The following is an 18,246-nucleotide window of genomic DNA, read 5'->3' on the forward strand; positions in this document are numbered from 1 at the left end:
CCCCAATAGCGGCAAGAGTGCCCCCCCCCCTCCCAACAACTTTTACTTCTGAAAAGCCCTCATTAGCAATGCAAACCTTAGCTAAGCACCACACTACCTCCAACAAAGCACAATCACTGCCTGCATGACACTCCGCTGCCACTTCTCCTGGGTTAAATGCTGCCAACCCCCCCCCCCCCCCCACACACACACGACGCAGTGTCCACAGCGCACACCAAAGTGTCCCTGCGCAGCCTTCAGCTGCCCTCATGCCACACCATGCTCATGTCTATTTATAAGTGCGTCTGCCATGAGGAGGAACCGCAGGCACACACTGCAGAGGGTTGGCACGGCTAGGCAGCGACCCTCTTTAAAAGGGGTGGGGCGATAGCCCACAATGCTGTACAGAAGCAATGAGAAATATAATCCTGTGCCACCGCCATCAGGAGCTGCACACCTGGGCATAGCAATGGGGAACCTATGTGCCACACACTATTCATTCTGTCAAGGTGTCTGCGTGCCCCAGTCAGACTGCGTTTTTTTATAAATAGTCACAGGCAGGTACAACTCCGCAATGGGAATTCCGTGTGCACCCACAGCATGGGTGGCTCCCTGGAACCCACCGGCGGTACATAAATATATCCCATTGCATTGCCCATCACAGCTGAGGTAATGTCATGTTAAATGCAGGTGGGCAAAAAATTAATTGGATTACAGTGTAGGCGAGGGCCCCAAAAAATTGGTGTACCAACAGTACTAATGTACGTCAGAAAAATTGCCCATGCCCAACCAAGAAGGCAGGTGAAATCCATTAATCGCTTTGGTTAATGTGGCTTAATTTGTAACTAGGCCTGGAGGCAGCCCAGTTAAAATAAAAATTGGTTCAGGTGAAAGTTTCAACGCTTTAATGAGCATTGAAACGTATAAAAATTGTTTACAAAAATGATATGACTGAGCCTTGTGGGCCTAAGAAAAATTGCCCGTTCGGCGTGATTACGTCAGGTTTCAGGAGGAGGAGCAGGAGGAGGAGAATGATTATACACAGATTGATGAAGCTAAAAGGTCCACGTTTTTGATGGTGATAGAGAACAATGCTTCCATCCGCGGGTGCAGCCTACGTATTGCTTAGGTATCACTGCTGTCCGCTGGTGGAGAAGAGAAGTCTGGGGAAATCCAGGCTTTGTTCATCTTGATGAGTGTAAGCCTGTCGGCACTGTCGGTTGACAGGCGGGTACGCTTATCCGTGATGATTCCCCCAGCCGCACTAAACACCCTCTCTGACAAGACGCTAGCCGCAGGACAAGCAAGCACCTCCAGGGCATAGAGCGCGAGTTCAGACCACGTGTCCAGCTTCGACACCCAGTAGTTGTAGGGGGCAGAGGCGTCACGGAGGACGGTCGTGTGATCGGCTACGTACTCCCTCACCATCCTTTTACAGTGCTCCCGCTGACTCAGCCTTGACTGGGGAGCGGTGACACAGTCTTGCTGGGGAGCCAGAAAGCTGTCAAAGGCCTTAGAGAGTGTTGCCCTGCCTGTGCTGTACATGCTGCCTGATCTCTGCGCCTCCCCTGCTACCTGGCCCTCGGAACTGCGCCTTCGGCCACTAGCGCTGTCAGCTGGGAATTTTACCATCAGTTTGTCCGCCAGGGTCCTGTGGTATAGCATCACTCTCGAACCCCTTTCCTCTTCGGGTATGAGAGTGGAAAGGTTCTCCTTATACCGTGGGTCAAGCAGTGTGTACACCCAGTAATCCGTAGTGGCCAGAATGCGTGTAACGCAAGGGTCACGAGAAAGGCATCCTAACATGAAGTCAGCCATGTGTGCCAGGGTACCTGTACGCAACACATGGCTGTCCTCACTAGGAAGATCACTTTCAGGATCCTCCTCCTCCTCAGGCCATACACGCTGAAAGGATGACAGGCAAGCAGCATGGGTACCCTCAGCCGTGGGCCAAGCTGTCTCTTCCCCCTCCTCCTCATCCTCCTCATGCTCCTCCTCCTCAACGCGCTGAGATATAGACAGGAGGGTGCTCTGACTATCCAGCGACATACTGTCTTCCCCCGCCTCTGTTTCCGAGCGCAAAGCGTCTGCCTTTATGCTTTGCAGGGAACTTCTCAAGAGGCATAGCAGAGGAATGGTGACGCTAATGATTGCAGCATCGCCGCTCACCATCTGGGTAGACTCCTCAAAGTTTCCAAGGACCTGGCAGATGTCTGCCAACCAGGCCCACTCTTCTGTAAAGAATTGAGAAGGCCGACTCCCACTGCGCCGCCCATGTTGGAGTTGGTATTCCACTATAGCTCTACGCTGCTCATAGAGCCTGGCCAACATGTGGAGCGTAGAGTTCCACCGTGTGGGCACGTCGCACAGCAGTCGGTGCACTGGCAGATGAAACCAATGTTGCAGGGTGCGCAGGGTGGCAGCGTCCGTGTGGGACTTGCGGAAATGTGTGCAGAGCCGGCGCGCCTTTACGAGCAGGTCTGACAAGCGTGGGTAGCTTTTCAGAAAGCGCTGAACCACCAAATTAAAGACGTGGGACAGGCATGGCACGTGCGTGAGGCTGCCGAGCTGCAGAGCCGCCACCAGGTTACGGCCGTTGTCACACACGACCATGCCCGGTTGGAGGCTCAGCGGCGCAAGCCAGCGGTCGGTCTGCTCTGTCAGACCCTGCAGCAGTTTGTGGGCCGTGTGCCTCTTCTCTCCTAAGCTGAGTAGTTTAAGCACGGCCTGCTGACGCTTGCCCACCGCTGTGCTGCCACGCCGCGCGACACCGACTGCTGGCGACGTGCTGCTGCTGACACATCTTGATTGCGAGACAGAGGTTGCGTAGGAGGAGGAGGGTGGTTTAGTGGAGGAAGCATACACCGCCGAGCTGGGGCCCGCAATTCTGGGGGTGGGTAGGACGTGAGCGGTCCCAGGCTCTGACTTTGTCCCAGCCTCCACTAAATTCACCCAATGTGGAGATATAGTGGCCCTGCCCACCTGTGCTTGTCCATGTGTCCGTTGTTAAGTGGACCTTGGCAGTAACCGCGTTGGTGAGGGCGCGTACAATGTTGCGGGAGACGTGGTCGTGCAGGGCTGGGACGGCACATCGGGAAAAGTAGTGGCGACTGGGAACCGAGTAGTGCGGGGCCGCCGCCGCCATCATACCTTTGAAAGCCTCCGTTTCCACAACCCTATACGGCAGGATCTCCAGGCTGATAAATTTGGCTATGTGCACGTTTAACGCTTGAGCGTGCGGGTGCGTGGCGGCGTACTTGCACTTGCGCTCCAACACTTGCGCTAGCGACGGCTGGACGGTGCGCTGAGAGACATTGGTGGATGGGGCCGAGCACAGCGGAGGTGAGGGTGTGGGTGCAGGCCAGGAGACGGTAGTGCCTGTGTCCTGAGAGGGGGGTTGGATCTCAGTGGCAGGTTGGGGCACAGGGGGAGAGGCAGCGGTGCAAACCGGAGGCGGTGAACGGCCTTCGTCCCACCTTGTGGGGTGCTTGGCCATCATATGTCTGCGCATGCTGGTGGTGGTGGTGGCTCCCCGGCTGATCTTGGCGCGACAAAGGTTGCACACCACTGTTCGTCGGTCGTCTGCACTCTCAGTGAAAAACTGCCAGACCTTTGAGCACCTCGGCCTCTGCAGGGTGGCATGGCGCGAGGGGGCGCTTTGGGAAACAATTGGTGGATTTGCTGCACTTGCCTCCCCCTCTGAAGACCTGTCCTCAGTAGGCGTAGCAAACCAGGTGGGGTCAGTCACCTCATCGTCCTGCTGCTCTTTCTCCGAATCCTCTGTGCGCTCCTCCCTCGGACTTACTCCAATTACTACTACCTGAGTGATAGACAACTGTGTCTCATCGTCATCGTCCTCCTCACCCACTGAAAGCTCTTGAGACAGTTGCCGGAAGTCCCCAGCCTCATCCCCCGGACCCCGGGAACTTTCCAAAGGTTGGGCATCGGTCACGACAAACTCCTCCGGTGGGAGAGGAACCATTGCTGGCCATTCTGGGTAGGGGCCCGGGAACAGTTCCTGGGAGTCTGCCTGCTCCTCAGAATGTGTCATTGTAATGGAGTGAGGAGGCTGGGAGGAAGGAGGAGCAGCAGCCAGAGGATTCAGAGTTGTAGCAGTGGACGGCGCAGAACTCTGGGTGGTCGATAGATTGCTGGATGCACTTTCTGCCATCCACGACAGGACCTGCTCACACTGCTCATTTTCTAATAAAGGTCTACCGCGTGGACCCATTAATTGTGAGATGAATGTGGGGACGCCAGAAACGTGCCTCTCTCCTAATCCCGCAGCAATCGGCTGCGATACACCTGGATCAGGAGCTCGGCCTGTGCCCACACCATGACTTAGGCCTCCGCATCCTCGCCCGCGTCCACGTCCTCTAGGCCAACCCCTACCCCTCAGCATGCTGTATTACCAGTAGTGCAGAAAAAGAACGCTGTAATTAAATGTGCTGCTTATTGGCCTGTGGTTGGAGGCTGACTTCCCTTACGGAACGCACAGCAGAGCCAGGAAACAATTTTGCGCACGCCTCTAGTGAGACGTAGGTGCGTATGACTGAGCTAGTGGAATTCACAGCGCAGAAGCAGTCAAGTGGCCAAAGGCCACTAGTAGGCCTTAAGTATTTTGCTTCTATTTTTTTAAAATACTGAGCTGATACAGCAGATAGATACTGTAGGCAGTGTATAATATTATGTATACTGTTTCCCTCTGGCGGGATGACGGCGATCAATTTTTTGGAAAAAGCCCACTGCCTATATAGCCTGAATATCTCTTTCCCTGCCTCACCAGTACTGGCCCTATACTCTGTACAATGACTGCAGACTGCGGACGCAATGCTCTGCACGGTCGATATAGAAAAAAAAAAAAAATTGTGCAACACTGCTAAAAGCAGCCTCAAAAGTACTGCATACGGTCAGATGTGGCTCTAAGAAGGACCGTTGGGGTTCTTGAAGCCTAAAATAACTCCTAACGCTCTCCCTATAGCAGCTCCGGCACCAGCAGCACTTTCCCTGATCTCTGTCAGAATGCATCTGTGGCGAGCCGCGGGAGGGGCCGATTTATATACTCGGGTGACACCTGATCTCGCCAGCCACTCACTGCAGGGGGGTAGTATAGGGCTTGAACGTCGCAGGGGGAAGTTGTAATGCCTTCCCTGTCTTTCTATTGGCAGAAAAGCGCGCTAACGTCTCAGAGATGAAAGTGAAAGTAACTCGAACATCGCGTGGTACTCGTCTCGAGTAATGAGCATCTCGAACACGCTAATACTCGAACGAGTACGTTCACTCATCTCTACACAGGACCTCTTTAAGACCCTCGGTTCACCCACTCACATTTGTTTCTGCTGCTCCAGGCTGAACACTTTGCCCTGTTGATATTCTTCATCCTGCAGCTTCTTGGCTATACGAATGTCCTTCTGCACCAGCTTATTCTTTCGGACGTTGGAGGCATAGTGCTGCTCAACTAAGAATGATACAGAGGTGAGGGACAGATGCATCACTCCAAAATAAAGCTACAGTTCTAGTGAGAAAGTGTTGTCTTCATAAGGGATGGATAGAGAGAGGTGATGCGGAACAGGGCAATAGGAACCTCAAAATATAACTCAAGCCACCCAGTAATTACTGGTCTATGGTTGTCTTATGTGAAAACTGTATGGGAGCATTACTAAAATGCTGCATATTACTGCGTTTCCCCTAAAATAAGACACGGTCATTAATTTTTGCCCCAAAAGAGGCAATAGGTCTTCTTTTCGGGGAATGTCTTATTTTACTTACCTAGCAGGTCCTCCCTGCTGCTCTCCACAGCTCAGGCGCGGTTCCCGCAGTTCATGGTCGCCCATACAAGATCACTTTCTGGTTATAAGATTCATAAATGCCGCTTCCACAAATCAATGGCTGTGATTGCTTCGTCAGGCGCTGTTCAGCCAATCAATACAGCGCTCAATGAACCAATCACAGCCATCACGTTGTGGAGGCAGGATTTATGATTTGGATCGCAGCAGATAAATCAGACATAATGCCGCCGGATTTACGATGCCGCGGCTCAGCCAATGTATAAATCCCACTTCTGCAATGCAATGGCTGTGATTGGTTCATCCAGCGCTGCATTGATTGGCTTAGCAGTGCCTGAAGAACCAATCTCCGCTATCGCTTTTTAGAGGCGGGATTTATGAATACTGTAACCAGGAAGTGATCTTGTATGGGTGGCCGAGTACTGTAGGAACTGCACCGGAGCTCTGGAGAGCAGCAGCAGGGACCTGAACCAAGCCTGCTAGGTAATGTATTCCTATTGTATTTTTTATGTAATGCAGCTAGGGCATATTTTCGGGGTATGGCTTATATTTCAAACCTTCCCCAAAATGCTGAAAAATTGGACTAGGGCTTATTTTGGGATAGGTCTTATTTTCGGGGAACCAGTTATTTGGGCCCTCGATAGTGGTTATGTGGAATAGTATGGTCTCTAAAAGCCCTCCCGGCTTTAAATGTAAGGACTTTGAGGATGTAGAGTAAAATAGATTCATTACATCAAGCATAGACGGAGAGTTTATTATGGATAGAATTCATTAACTTTTGTGAAAGATCTCATTTTAATACAACTCACTTTCCTGTTCTTGCAAGCAGTGAGCCAGTGCTCCATCTTCAAGTACTGCAAAGTCCCGGCAAACTGAAACAATACAAAAGGAGGAAAGAAAAGCACAACATAAGTAATACACTACAAATATAACACCAATTTTTCATCAAGAGGAACATGAAACAAGTCCGCAAAACTACATGAGCAAACCAAAATATCAGCCACAGAGACTAAAGTCCACGTGGAGTGTACCGGCCTATAGTGGCCTACACCAATGTAATATATACTAGTCCAGAGCTGCTTGTTAAAAACGAGAGATGAGCGAGCATACTCGTCCAAGCTTGATGCTCGTTCGAGTATTAGGGTGCTCGAGATGCTCGTTACTCGAGACGAGCACCACGGGGTACTCGTCTCGATTAAACAAGCACTGACCATTGAATTCAATGGAGCCGGCAATACAGCCGGCTCCATTGAAAGCAATGGGCTGCCGGCGAGCGCGGGATGAATTTTCGGGAAGGGCTTAAAAATATAAGCCCTTCCTTGCAATTCATCCAGAAATGTGTAAAAACAAAAAAAAAAATATTATACTCACCTGGTCCTGGCAGATGGAGTTCAGCCGCGGCCAGCGGCAGTTCTCCTGAACTGCTCTCTGTAGTATTCAGCAGCCGGGGATTTAAAATTCCCGCCTGCTGAATGAGCTGCCTCTGATTGGTCACAGCCTGACCAATCAGAGGCAGCTCTCACTCACCCATTCATGAATTCATGAATGGATGTGAGATTTTAAATCCCTGGCTGCTGAATACTACAGAGAGCAGTTCAGGAGAACTGCCGCCGACCGCGGCTGAACTCCGTCTGCCGGGACCAGGTGAGTATATATATATTTTTTGTTTTTACACATTTCTGGATGAATTGCAGGGAAGGGCTTATATTTTTAAGCCCTACCCGAAAATTCACCCCGCGCTTGCCGGCAGCCCATTGCTTTCAATGGAGCCGGCTGTATTGCCGGCTCCATTGAATTCAATTGGCTAACATCGTTCTTCTCTGCCACAGCTGTGGCAGAGGAGAACGATCTTTATGCTGACAGTGCGGGGGGGGGGGGGGGGGGTCTCACTGTTGCCGCTATTGTGGCTGAATAGTGGGACCTGGGAACCTGAAATGCAGCCCAGCATGTTGCCCCTTGCCTGCCCTATCCGTTTTCTGTGTCGTTTCCAGCACTTTTTTGGGTTTTGCAGATTTTCAACAATGAAAACCTTAGCGAGCATCGGCGATATACAAAAATGCTCGAGTCGCCCATTGACTTCAATGGGGTTCGTTACTCGAAACCAACTCTCGAGCATCACTGAAAGTTCGACTCGAGTAACGAGCACCCGAGCATTTTGGTGCTCACTCATCTCTATTAATAACCAAATGCAGCACTCAGCAAAGTGCACAGAAAATAAAACTCAGTGCGGAGCTGTCTTATACATCAGCGGGAGACCACCGCTCCAGATTTATAGCCATACTGTAAGCAACAAGCGTTTTTAACATAAATGTAAAAAAACACAAAAGCGGTCCAACTTGTTTCTATGGTGAACTACACACAACGTCAAGCAATGTTAGACCTGCGCATCAGCATAAAATGTGAACAAAACTTGCAGCAGAGCTGGAATGAAACACTAACACCAAATGGCAAATAGCAAAACAGGGGAAGGAATGTTCCAACCGCGTTCAAACAATGGATAAGATAAAAATACAAGACTGAGCATGTGATCTCGTGTATTAAAAGGCTATTTATATGACCGTGTTGAAGTTTGCACTCATTCGCCTCACTCACTGCCAGCTAGCTGTCTAGTCAAAGACAATATAAAAAATTATTATATCAAAAAATATTAGCAAATGGGAAGATCCATTTAAAAATGTATCTTTCTGGGGTCTAATCACAAATCCTTGTGGGGTTGTCTAATCTACAACAATCCTCTTCAAAATGTGCCCACCAGGGAGACCAGCTAAACGTCCCACGTTCCAGTTCCATCACCACGAGCAAACAGCTGATTTGGTTGAGGCAAGGTAAATTTCCCTTGTAGCGTCCACCGCGAGGAATGGCTGTCCTGGAAGCACGTGTTCGATCTGCCTGCAGCTCCACTACAGAGGAAATGAGGCATTACAAGCTTACCAGTGAAATCCATTGGTTTTTGTGAAATGCCTCGATATGCTGGGTCCTCCAGAGCGATAGGCTCTTTGTAGCAGTTCTCCCCTCGGACCTTAAGACCTGAATGAGGAGCTCCTTCTCTATTAACAGAGAGTTTTATAAGGGTATTTTCACATGGAGTGTAAGACATCCATTTTCTGCCTCTGATTTGTGTGCGGAAAGGAAGCATTACTGGCCAAGTGGATGAGATTTTAAGAAATCACATTCACATGCTACAGCAAAGTCCTGAAGTATAAATGAACCTGCGGGATTAAAAGACTTGCACCTCCACAGAGTGAAATCCACAGTGAATCCGCATCAAAATCCACATGTAACATATTTGGATTTACCAATACCTCCTGTATAGACGTACCCTAATATACGATTCGAAAATGAGTCTTCTAAGCCAGAAAGTCATTTTCACTCTTTCCTGCCCTGTGCTGTATAAATAGGATACAGCTGGCAGGCTATTCCCACAAACTTGCGCATTTACACTCATTGTAAAGATTAAGCATTTAGGAGGAGGAATCGAATTAAACTTTATATAAATGATTGTACATCAATATAAGTAAGGGATTACAGTAGCAGCACAAAAGGATCATTCATTGGGGAAACCTGAACACTTGAAGGGAGGCTGTAGTATCCTGTTGGGCCGCTTCTACTTGGATACAAGATATGATACAGGTGGCATCGGAAGCATATAGGTTGCATATGATATTCCGTGGTATATTGCTTGACATTTACTGTAACAGACTAGTTTTCGCAAACTTGTAGGCTGTCGAAGTTGGCGTCTCAGATGGACCCATACATGTTCTCTTTGTGATAAATACTCTGGGAAGTCACCATGAGGGGAACATATGTGGCTGCAGGATGTCCTGAACATATCACTGAGCTGTCATTGTCCCTCGTACCACTACTAGGGGTGACTGACTGTCATATGCGATGGCCCCCAGAATTGGCCCGGGTGTAGTGATGGCGCCAGTCTCTGGATGGTGGACAAGAAAAAACAGTTGGAGTTGGTCCTTAGATAATCCTCTCTACTGGTAGTCTGTCAAGGATACCCTGAGCCCGGTCACCTTGTGTGTCCTCATGCATCCACTGGTCCCAACACCTCCTTACAGTCTGGTCACAATGGTCCAGGTGGTGGGTAAATAGTTGATATGACCATCCAACTTCTCACATCCCAATAATGCGCCCGGTCTCAAATTCTGTTAATTGGGTGAAATCTCTCTGATTGTGTTGTAGAGGCGTCTAGTGGTCAACAAGCTCCACACAAGCAGAAAAAGAGGTCCACTACACACAAGGAGCCTCTGCGAGTTATTTTATAGGCCAAGGGTGGAACCACTTTTAGGGCTTCAGGTGGCAACTCTATTCATCTAATCACATCACAACTCTAACGATTTGTATACCTGCATGAGATGTAAGTGCATGCAGAGTTTTTCAGCCAAACAACAACTTCTCCTAGGGTGCTTGATTTTTTATTTTTTTGACAAAAAGTTTATATTTGTTGCAGGCTCAGAAGTGAAGAACATGTCATCTGCAGTAAGTGACATCTGTAACCTAATGCTAATTCCAGCAGTTTCATCCCTTAGATGCCATGGACAAGAGTGACTTGTGCATCTGAAGAAAAACTCTGCCTGTCAATCCGACAACATTATCGATGATGATGGTTGCTATGGAGAGCATTGCTAAGCCCCTGGCCTCCATCTTAGCATGCCTATCAAAATTGTAACATCAGCGAAGCTGGCTGTTGCTTTTTTTTAAAAAAATACTGATCTTCCTTTGCAAAGACTGGCTCTACAAAGGTCCAGCCCCCAAAATTGGGAATCTGTCAAGCGGGTGCTGTGGGACCGTCAATCAGGTCCAGAAAAAAGTTCTGAGATCTCACAGGGACAGGTCGGAAGCATTGATAGGTGGGGGCGCTGAATACAGAGACTCCTACTGATCCCTAAAACGAAAGGACATAAGCACTTGGCTAAGTGTCGTTGTGCTCATTCCTCTATTAACAAGTAGTATATGGACTCCATAGACTTTGAATAGAGCCTGTATACCACTCCAAGAATGGATGGATGGAAACAGCTGAATGGGCACAACACTCAGTTGAGCTCTTCTGCCTGTTTGTCTTAGAAGTATTGATTGGAGAAGATGTAAGTGCTGACGTGTCATAGCGAGGTGTCAAAAGGGTTTTAAAGTTAAGATAGCCTTTAAATCGATTCTCCGGTTTTAAGACAAAATTCTGTCCTGGGACCAGAGAGGGCAGGGAGTAAATTATCTGCAGTTGTTCTCCGTTGGCCCTTTGACTTGCCGATTCCAGCTCCTGTTTTTTGGCCATCCAAGATGGCCGATACAATCTTTAGACTACCTAATCCCCACAGTCCATTGGTAGCGTTAGACTACTAATGTACTATACTCACTCTCTGATTGGCTACGGCTATGCATGTGATCAGTGCTGGCCAGTCAGAACAGTGCAGTGTGCATTAGGTAGTTAGAAATTATAGTGGACATCTTGGACTGCTGAAAACACAACCGGGAACTGGCGGAGGAGATGGATGGCAAAGAAGTGCCACTGCAGGTAATATACCTTCTCTTCAGTCCTGGGACAGAATTTTGTCTAGAAACCAGAGGATCACAATAAAGCAGGGCTGTGGGATCGGTAAGCCAAACCACTGATGCCTCAATTTTCCCAGACTCCAACTCCTTCATATAGGACTTATGGTAACATCAGGCTTTTCAACTCTAAGGACATAACATTATAATAAAACAATCAAGCTATTGGTAAATAGGGGCTTAGATGAATACAGCATAGATTTATAGGGCATTTCAAAACTCTCCTAGATGCCTATAAAAAGGACATGTGCAGCAAATCCTGCATTGAATTATCTATACACATACATACAGCAAAAATCGGTACATTTCCACTGACTCCACCGAAATGGCACACAGCCCTGCTTTAATCCTTTGCAATCCAATTTTGGATTCAGAGTTTCCCAGGGGGTTTTCTCTTTCTGCCATTATACAATGGTGGCATCTGCTGGCTAGAGCCAGTACTGCAGTATGGGACATGCTGGAGAGGCCCCCCGACAACAGAGCGGCCAGTAATATACAGTAAGAATACCCCACCGGATGTCCTCCGACATTGGAGCTGTACAGCCTACAATCAGAATGTCTTTAGATGTCAGACAGTGGATTGGAAAGGGTTAAAGCCCAGAGTTAAGGGAGTTTTCTGGCTTCATGGGATATGTATTGAAGGGTCATATATCTTCATTTTTCAGTATACAGTTAAATTAATTGGACATAAATTCAAGCTCTCTGCTTGCACCGATTGTGATATACACAGGATGAATCCCTTCCTGAGGTCCTGCTCACATAGATACGGCTTACAAGAGTGAACTCCGATATGCTGAACAAGTCGGACACCCGTGTCAGCTCCACAGGATCAGGACAGAGTTTCAGCCTCTGAATATGAAAGATCTGGATGATGAGGAATCGAAAAAAGGACTAAACCTTTCATTATGGAAGTACTACAAAGGGGTTTTCCAGTTTTATGTAACTAAAGCTTAAAAGAGGTTTTAAATTGCTCCACTGCCACTCTGTACTACCAGGTTGCTGCTGACCAGGACATGTGACTGCTGCAGCCAATCACTGCCTATAGAAGGTCACTACTGTGGTCAGACGCAAACCCCTTTAACCACTATATAAAATGAAAAAGACCTGTACTTTTAGATTTTGTGTGTTTCAATACCTCACCATTCCAAGATCTTTGCTTGCTGTCAGTGAATGAATAACTGGTCTACATTCGGAGATGGAAAATATGCATAGACCCAATACGTTTCATATCTCATATTTTGCTATATTGTATCCAGTGTAAACAATTCAATTTGAGCTAAACAGCGCTGTACTCCAGAAGGATAAATGTATTCATGCAGGTAAAAGGTTTTACAAATTAGTGCAGTGGATGGAGGAGATTAGAGCAGTTTGTGTATTTAGCTCACAAAAGGATTACCTAAACTGAATCGGACTACATCCAATCCTCTGTTGTCAGAAGCAGTATCTGAAAATAAGAATATTCCCATTCACCAACAGCAAGCAGAGATGAGGGAAATAAGGAAGTTATTCTAAGTATATTAGAAAGTTGCAGAACTTTTAATTATATAACAAAAGCTACATTTATATAAAACCAGAAAACCCCTTCAAGCAAAAATCCAAGGTCAGTGTCAGGTTTTTGGCACCAGACATCAATAAATAAGTTCATGTAAGCAATGAACAGCAGTGCTGCATGCAAGTCATAAGCCATACGGGACCCCAATTAATAAAAGAAGAGCTGGTGACTTAGGAGTGTGTTGTCCATTGGACAACAACTGATGTGGACTTATAGGTAGAATTCCTCTAGAACGTCCCAATTAGCATCAGGTTGTTTACCAGTGACCTCAGTGGGGAAAACCGTGGTATTACATTAAAAAAAATAAAAAATAGAACATTTCCAAACATATTTCATCTGCTTCTGCATGTAACGAAAGCATCAGAATCAGATCCTAAAACTCCACAAAGGTTCCCATCTGGTCCTGCACTGGAAATAGAGCCAGGCGATTCCTACAGAATGTATTTTGGCTACATGTTTAGTTATGTATCTGGCTCCCCCCGAAAGTTCTCAGTGTGTGCCAAGATCTCAGTAATCCTTAATGTGTGACCCCACTTAACCTGTGCTGTAGGGTTCATCATCCAGACAATAGACCCCAAATGTCATGCTGAAGACATGTTCCAGAACATAAAGAGGTTGTCTGGGATTTATTTAAAAGATAAAAAAAAATAAAAAAAATAAAAAAAAAGGAGGGGGGGGGGGAGGGGGGGGGGGGTCTACTACTTTTTTTCCCCAGAAGCAGCTCATATGCCATAGGTAAATGCAATAATAAGCTGCAGTACCATGCAGCACATACACTGCAATAACAAACAGATAAGAGTGGCACTCTTAATAGGGAAGAAAGTAAACTTTCTAATATCAGGCAACTCCTTTAAACATCAAGGACCTATCCTTAGGACTATCCTAGGCCATCAGCATTTAAATGGTGGGGGTCCAAGCCTTGAGATTTCAAGGGTTAGCAGAAGAGGCTGTGGTGCTCCATAATTTACACAGGTATGTCCCTGCATGTCCATGACCGGTACTGCATCTCAGTCCCACTCACTTGAACAAGGCTGAGCTACTATAACAAGCACAGCCTCCTGTATGGACAATTCATTGATCTGGTTATCAGGGGTAAGATCCCCGTGAACAAACATTGATGGCTTACACGAAACCTACATCTTCAGTGACCTGTATGGGAGAGCAGGCACTCCACTGGAACCAGGGAGCGGGCGAGTAAAAAAAAACAAAACAAAAAAAACACCCCCCCCCCCGTCTCTCTGTCATATCCCCCAAAAGCACCATAATTTATAGACATGCAGCACTTTTCAGCTTACATAAACTATGTTCCACCGGGAAGGAGTGCATGAAAGTATAGTTGTAGGGGATTGAATGGAAGGAAAGATTTTTTAAATTCTGCACCCGTGGTTTCAGTCCATTGGCATCATCTACCATGCGGTTTACCTATACGAAGATGAACAATGGAAGTTTGTACAAGGGATCACCCTGTGGGAGGTGCAGGGGGTCAGACAGTAGTGCTACAGAGAGGGGTCCAGTTAAAGGCAGATGCTCAGTAGAACAGGGCAGTGGATGAGGGAGCTCGGCGTGGCCTTGCCAGGAGCAGTACACACAAACCTTTGTACACTCCAGCAGATGTTTGGTGAGATCATATTGAAAGGCATACATGAAAGCACTTTGGAGATGGACAGACTGCCCGCTGCCCACGGGAGACTGCAGTGAGATCATGGAATCATCGCAAACTGCCAAACCACTTCATAACTCTGCCCGTTCCCCCGAGACAGGACTTTACTTCTATACTACTGCAAGGAGAATTAACTCATGACCTACCGGCGCCAAAGAGATCACTCCTGTTTACATCTCCTTTACCTATGTTCAACATGCACTTTAGGAAATGTACCTCACAGGGTTTTTTTTTTTTTTTTTAAACAAGTCAGTGGGTAATGTATCCAACATGTATGGCATACAGTATATATAGCCAGGTATCCTGCTTTCCCTGTGTCTACTAAAAGTCTTTGGCCCAAAGAAAGCCTTTTTTTTTAAAGTTAGGTACCTGTCCTAACATGTTGGATGGGCCCACATGTATTGATCAAAATATGCGCCAAGAACCTTAAATTATTATGTGGTTAGTACAAACAGTTGTGCAATTTTATACAGATAAATATGTGTATGAGTGCTGAAGCGTGCGTTTCTGTTATGGTATCTGTTACAGCCCCGGCCTGTGTGCACATTCACATTTAATTTGTTGGAAGTGCTGACTCTTGTTTTTTGTATGATTTTTGTATACAGTTGCATACGTCATGGTCATAGGTTCAGATTATACACCAGACAGTGAAAAACCACAAGACACACTGGGAAACTTGTGCGCCAACCAATACGACTTTCCCAGTAATACCATAGTTTGTAAGGCCTAGCGTCCATGGGCGGGTTTGAGCTGCGGGACACCTGCGCAGAAGATCTGCAGTTCAAACCGAACATAGGGAACCATGGATGTCGGCACCTGAATTTACACATGCAGATCTGTGTTTTGGATTCCGCATGCGGAAAACAAATCGCAGCACACTCCATCTTAGTGCGGGTTCCGCGCAGACGGCTTCCGTTGGGGCAGTCCGCTGATTCCACAGGAAAGCAGGAGTTTGGGGAAAAAAAAAAAGAGCCAGACAGATACGCAGGGTCGGATTCTGACCTGCCTGTGGATATGAGGCCAAAATTGCGGGCAATTACACCCCCCCAAAAAAAAAAAAAAACCCCATGAGGTAACAGCCAGTTTGCCTAATTTTAACGCTATATTCACAAAAGGTGATCCATTAAAACAACCAAAACGGAAAAAAACAAAAAACAAAAACAAAACAAACACCACATTATCTGATTATTTGTGCACGTTTCTCGCAGGTTGGAGTTTTCATCTGCAATTTCCATCCCCATTATACCCATTTTTCACGTACGTAAGGAGAATTTAAAAAAAATAAATAAAAAAAAAAATTTGCCTCTTAAACTCAAGACTGCCCATCCAAAAACACACCCACGTGAATATCCCCATTCAAATCGAGGTGTCCTATTTGCATGCGATTACAGTCCCCCGTCCCTCCCCATTTTGTGTTTTTCTTCTTAAATCACTAATGTGTGGTTCAAAATATTTTTATTGGGTTTGCGGTTCAAAATATTAAATCACTAATGTGAATGCAACCAGAGAGCTTTAAGAGAAAGATTAAAATTCTCTACCAACTTTAAACCTGGCAATCCCAGGATCCATCGCCAGTGGCAAACACTTGTTTACTGGCTGATGGGGTCATTCATGCAAGCATAAAAAAGCTCACTGGTCAGCATCACATTTCCCCATGTAAAAGCGGAGATGCTGCTGAGAAATGAATTCTGTATGGGAAGAGATCACAAATCATCTGTGTAATCATTAACAGCACTGATTGACATGCTCATTATCGGCCAGCACTCATTACGAGGGGTGTAACTAAAAGCTCAGGGGCCCGGGTGCAAAAGTTCAGCTCAGGCCCCGCCCCCCCCCCCCCCCCTGTACCCGTACCCATACATAAACAGTACTGCATACAGCTGCAAAACCAATTTACATACATGCTTAATTTAGCAGCGTATTATGCGTGAGAGAGCCCATTGATCTCTATAGCCGCATAGTCAACACGCACCCATATGCAATTACACTGGAATGGCACGGAAAATATAAAACAAAAAGACAAAAACACGTGGACTTCGCATGACAGTGTGCGTAAGATATTCTGCTGCCATATGCGGTGATAGGACAGGTCATCAGCGGCTCCACAGCAATAAAACGCTGCGTGACCCACGCAGCATTTTGCGCTTCCTGGACGAGTTCATGTTTTTTGCTGCATTTCTGAACCACAATTTAAAAGAAAAAAAACAAAACTGCATTCAGTATTCAAAAACCACGTTTTTAAGAAACTGCCTACACTATTAAAAACCGCATGTAGATTTAAATAATACATGCAGGTTTTTGATGCATTTTATAATTGTGTGAAAAGCGGGCAATTATCTACAGGAGATACCCAGGTTATACCAGCATGGTCCATATCCCTATATACAGGAGACCTCCAGGTTATACCAGCATGGTCCATATCCCTATATACAGGAGATCTCCAGGTTATACCAGCATGGTCCATATCCCTATATACAGATCTCCAGGTTATACCAGCGTGGTCCATATCCCTATATACAGGAGATCTCCAGGTTATACCAGCGTGGTCCATATCCCTATATACAGGAGATCTCCAGATTATACCAGAATGGTCCATATCCCTATATACAGGAGATCTCCAGATTATACCAGAATGGTCCATATCCCTATATACAGGAGACCTCCAGGTTATACCAGCATGGTCCATATCCCTATACACAGGAGATCTCCAGGTTATACCAGCATGGTCCATATCCCTATACACAGGAGATCTCCAGGTTATACCAGCATGGCCCATTTAACTATTTAGGGAGAAGTATATAGATCTCCTGTATACAGTGATATCGACCATGCTAGTGTAAGGCCGAATTCACATCTGCGTTGAGACCTTCGGCCGGAGGTTCCGTCACAGATACCGCTCAAAACACTGGAATAAAAAACTTTTTCTTCTGTTCAAAAGTCGAGCAGCTGATCAGAAAGCAGATAGACCCCAATATGATCAATGGGATCTGTCTGATGTGGTTCGGTTCTGTCCTGTCCAGAAACAGCCATTTGACCACGGGGATTCCCCTTTCCTGCGTCCTGAATGGAGCGGAAAAGTGAAATCCCCAATGCAGGTGTGAAGCCACCCTTCAGCTGCCTTCACACTGGCATGAAAATCGTGCAAGATTTGTGCATTGCGAGACGCACAAATATGAACCCCAATCATTTGAATAGGGTCATGCACACGAGCGATGTTTCCTGTATGGCTCTGTGATGCGATGCAGGAAACAAATTGCAGAATGTACCATAAAGCTGCAAGATCCCTTCCCTGAGTGCCGGGCTGCGGCAGTTAAATGGCATGTGGCACAGCCCACAGGCCCCTGTTCGCTAAAGGGCCAGGTCGCAACTGCGACCCATAGCAGTACGCCAGTGCCCATTACCAAGGGCAGGTGATCTGCCTGTGTAAAACCCACTCTTAGTGAGTTTGGAACTCTCTGCCTGAGGACTTGGTGATGGCATAGTCTCACTGCTCTCTATGCTGAAGTAGAATCCTGCTTTCTTCTAGAAGTACCAGTCCTGAACAGCAAATCTTCCAGATTATAGAGCCATACAGGAAGAGGAAGGTATGTAACATTAGGCAGTTTTACCTCTCAGGAACCAGGGAAAGTTAGGTGATCACTCCTGTGGGTTCTGTAATGGTGATTATTGTGACCCAACTTTCCAGGAAACAGATACTTATAACAAAAACAACCCAC

General features: G+C 46.9%; 1 protein-coding gene across 1 annotated transcript in view; it reads right to left on the reverse strand.

Moving 5' to 3' along the window:
• The window catches only part of LOC136632422 (coiled-coil domain-containing protein 50-like), a 106,401-nt gene that overhangs the window by 57,811 nt on the left and 30,344 nt on the right, over positions 1-18,246 (reverse strand). Inside the window, exons 3-4 of the mRNA XM_066607284.1 lie at positions 6,575-6,637; positions 5,308-5,437 (exon numbers count right to left, since the gene is read on the reverse strand). Of these exons, the coding sequence (XP_066463381.1) occupies positions 5,308-5,437; positions 6,575-6,637 (193 nt within the window). The remainder of the gene's footprint in view (positions 1-5,307; positions 5,438-6,574; positions 6,638-18,246) is intronic.

The sequence above is a fragment of the Eleutherodactylus coqui genome, chromosome 6, assembly GCF_035609145.1.
Source record: "Eleutherodactylus coqui strain aEleCoq1 chromosome 6, aEleCoq1.hap1, whole genome shotgun sequence".
NCBI lineage: Eukaryota > Metazoa > Chordata > Amphibia > Anura > Eleutherodactylidae > Eleutherodactylus > Eleutherodactylus coqui.